The sequence below is a fragment of the Hipposideros armiger genome, unplaced genomic scaffold (genome assembly GCF_001890085.2).
Source record: "Hipposideros armiger isolate ML-2016 unplaced genomic scaffold, ASM189008v1 scaffold_1955, whole genome shotgun sequence".
Classification (NCBI taxonomy): domain Eukaryota; kingdom Metazoa; phylum Chordata; class Mammalia; order Chiroptera; family Hipposideridae; genus Hipposideros; species Hipposideros armiger.
In genome coordinates, this window is record NW_017733305.1 from 39388 (window position 1) to 42178 (window position 2791).

The following is a 2791-nucleotide window of genomic DNA, read 5'->3' on the forward strand; positions in this document are numbered from 1 at the left end:
GAGTCAACCAATCCTTCCCCATTTGCTTCTCTGAGAAGCAAAGCACACCTGTCCTAAAGCCCTGTCTTCTTCACAGCCCCAAAACTGAAACCCTTCTCTTGACTGTCTTGTAATTTTCACTACGACAGCCTTAGAAGTGAATACAACTCATCGAGTACCTATCAGACAGTCAGTCAGGGTTTCCAGTGCTCAGCAAGTATCCACTCAGAGGATTTCCAATCCGACAAACAGGNTTCCATTGGAATTAGGAATAAGTATAGAAGAGTTCAATTTGGTTCAGAAAACAGTTATGATGTGTCTGTTCTGTGCCAGGGGCTGTGTAGCTGCTAGGGTTCAGAGGGAAGAGATAACCTGCGAAGTCTCAAGGAGCTCGTGGCCTAATAATGCTCTCTCACATATCCTCAGCATTATCCTCCCCACTTCGCTTGCTCCGCTCTTGTTCATTACCTGTGCAAGCTCTGCTGCCTCCTGGGCTTGCTTCATACCTTACCTCACTCTGTCCCTCTGGTATATTATCTTTCCTTTTAACCACAGCCAACACCTCTTCCCCAAGTGTTTAGGATGTAACTCCACTGTCCAGAAAGACTTTCTGAGCTACATTAGAGAAGTTATAAATATTTATTTTTATTTTTCTAAATTACTAATCACAAGCAGCAATAAAACAAAGATCCCATCATATAATCTGAAGAGGTAATTTGGGGGCAACAGGGACCCCTTAGTTTCATGATTAATTTTAAACTTATTTGTAGTCGATTGGTGATATGTGTGCTTAGCCATAAACACACACAAGTAAGTCAAAACAGTAATCATATTTGAAAACAGCTTAAGGGGAAAACCTAATGGTTCATGGCAAATGTGTGTGTCTCAAGAATTACTTTTAAAAGAAGAGTACTTATATTCTTGCCTAGATAAGAAAAAAAAAATAAAAGAGACTTTTCTTTCACCTATCCTTACCAACAGCAAGAATTTATATAGATTTATCTCCAAGAAAGCTGGAAGATCAGATCTGTGGAAAACAGATCTGAAAACAGAAATGAAGTACATGGAAAATGCTGTAATGCTAAAGTATTTTTCTAGGTCATCCAAATTATTTAAGACAGTAATTTAATTTCTCAGAAACATTCCTGGTTTCTGGCCTGGTTGCCTCAGGAAACTCTCAGCTTTTTCCCTTTCTTTTTCTCCTTACTTCTCTTTCCCTTTCTTAAGTTCATGTACTCATATGATTCCCTTCCTCCCCCACCCTTCCCCCTTAAATAAAAAGTCATTATACCTGCACTTTCCAGAGACTCGAAAAATTAAACTCTGGTTGTTGAATAAATGACCACATTTAACATTAATGAAAGTATCCTAATCCCTCTCTAACTCTTCTAATTAAACTTTCTTTTCTAAACAAACAATAAAATAAACCCCACATATAACTAATTCATAGTTTTAAAATTCTTTCCTCCTTTTATTGCTGTAATGCTATTTTTTCTATTGTTTGTTTTAAGCATGCAGTATTTCAACTAAATTTAGATTACATAAGCTTTTTATAATCTGATCTTGAAACTTCACCACCATCTATAGCCATGTTATAAAGAAATATGTTTTTAAGATAAACAAATGCTTTGCTACTATATAGCCTGTTTTAAGCTGGAAAATGTTTCTAACAACATAGATATTTATGTATTTTGTACTCAGCATCATTAATTTACAGTTTCACTCAGAATGTTGCTTTTTAGGCTCTTTTTAAATTTAGAGCTCATATTATCGCCTAATTGGTAGTAATTCACTTCATTTTCAACATATGAAGCACGTATTAACAGTCTAGCTTGTAAATTCTGATCAGTCCATGATAACTGATTAGATTAAATATTACTATGTCAAGCAAGTGGCCTCGTACTTTCTGTCATTAAAAAATCCAAACTGGATTGACTGTTTCCTTCCTGATAGGATAGCAACTGGCCTGCTAAATTTCAATCAGATGGTCATACTGCGTCAATATACCATACTTTCCCAATGCTACTTTCTGATAACTCACTCACTGTGACACTGTGCCCTCTATCATCTTTTTCAGGGTGTCCTTTACTTCTGTGTTCCTCAGGCTGTAGATCAGGGGGTTGAGCATGGGAATTACAAGACTATAAAACACAGAAACCACTTTGTTGTACTTCCATGAATTCCCTGCTGCAGGATGCCACAGGTACATGAAAAACAGTGTTCCATAGAAGATAATGACCACAGTGAGGTGGGAGGCACAGGTGGAAAATGCTTTGCATCGGCCTTGGGAAGACTGGATTTTTATAATGGAAAAGAGGATGCAAATGTAGGAGATGAAGACAGTCAGGAGGGACCCAGTGAGGTTCACCACAGAGAAGATCAAGAGCTGCATTTCTTTCTTGTGGGTGTCAGAGCAGGAGAGGGCAAGGAGAGGGGGGTCAGCACAGTAGAAATGGTGGATGACGTTGGAGCCGCAGAAAGACAGCTGGAAAGTCAGGGCAGTCTGTATCACAGAGTTTAGGAAGCCGTAGGTGTAGACCCCTATCACCAGCTCCTTGCAGACCCGCTGAGTCATAATGGCTGTGTAAATCAGGGGGTTGCAGATAGCCATGTAGCGGTCGTAGGCCATCGTGGCCAAGAGGAAGCATTCCGTAGTGGCAAAAGCGCTGGAGAAGTAGAGCTGGGCAAAACAGCCAGAGAAGGAGATGGTTTTTTTCTTCACCAATAAATTTTGTAGCATCTTGGGCCCAATGGAAGATGAGTAACAAAGATCAATGAATGCCAGATGGCTGAGGAAATAGTACATGGGGGT

General features: G+C 39.4%; 1 protein-coding gene across 1 annotated transcript; it reads right to left on the reverse strand.

Moving 5' to 3' along the window:
• Nucleotides 1-2020: 2020 nt before the first annotated feature.
• LOC109378407 (olfactory receptor 1020-like) lies at nucleotides 2021-2788 on the reverse strand (the record flags this gene model as incomplete). The annotated part of the gene is made up of 1 exon (XM_019634802.1): nucleotides 2021-2788. A coding segment is annotated over one exon (768 nt), but the record flags the coding sequence as incomplete, so codon positions are not given.
• Between the last annotated feature and the right edge of the window lie 3 nt (nucleotides 2789-2791).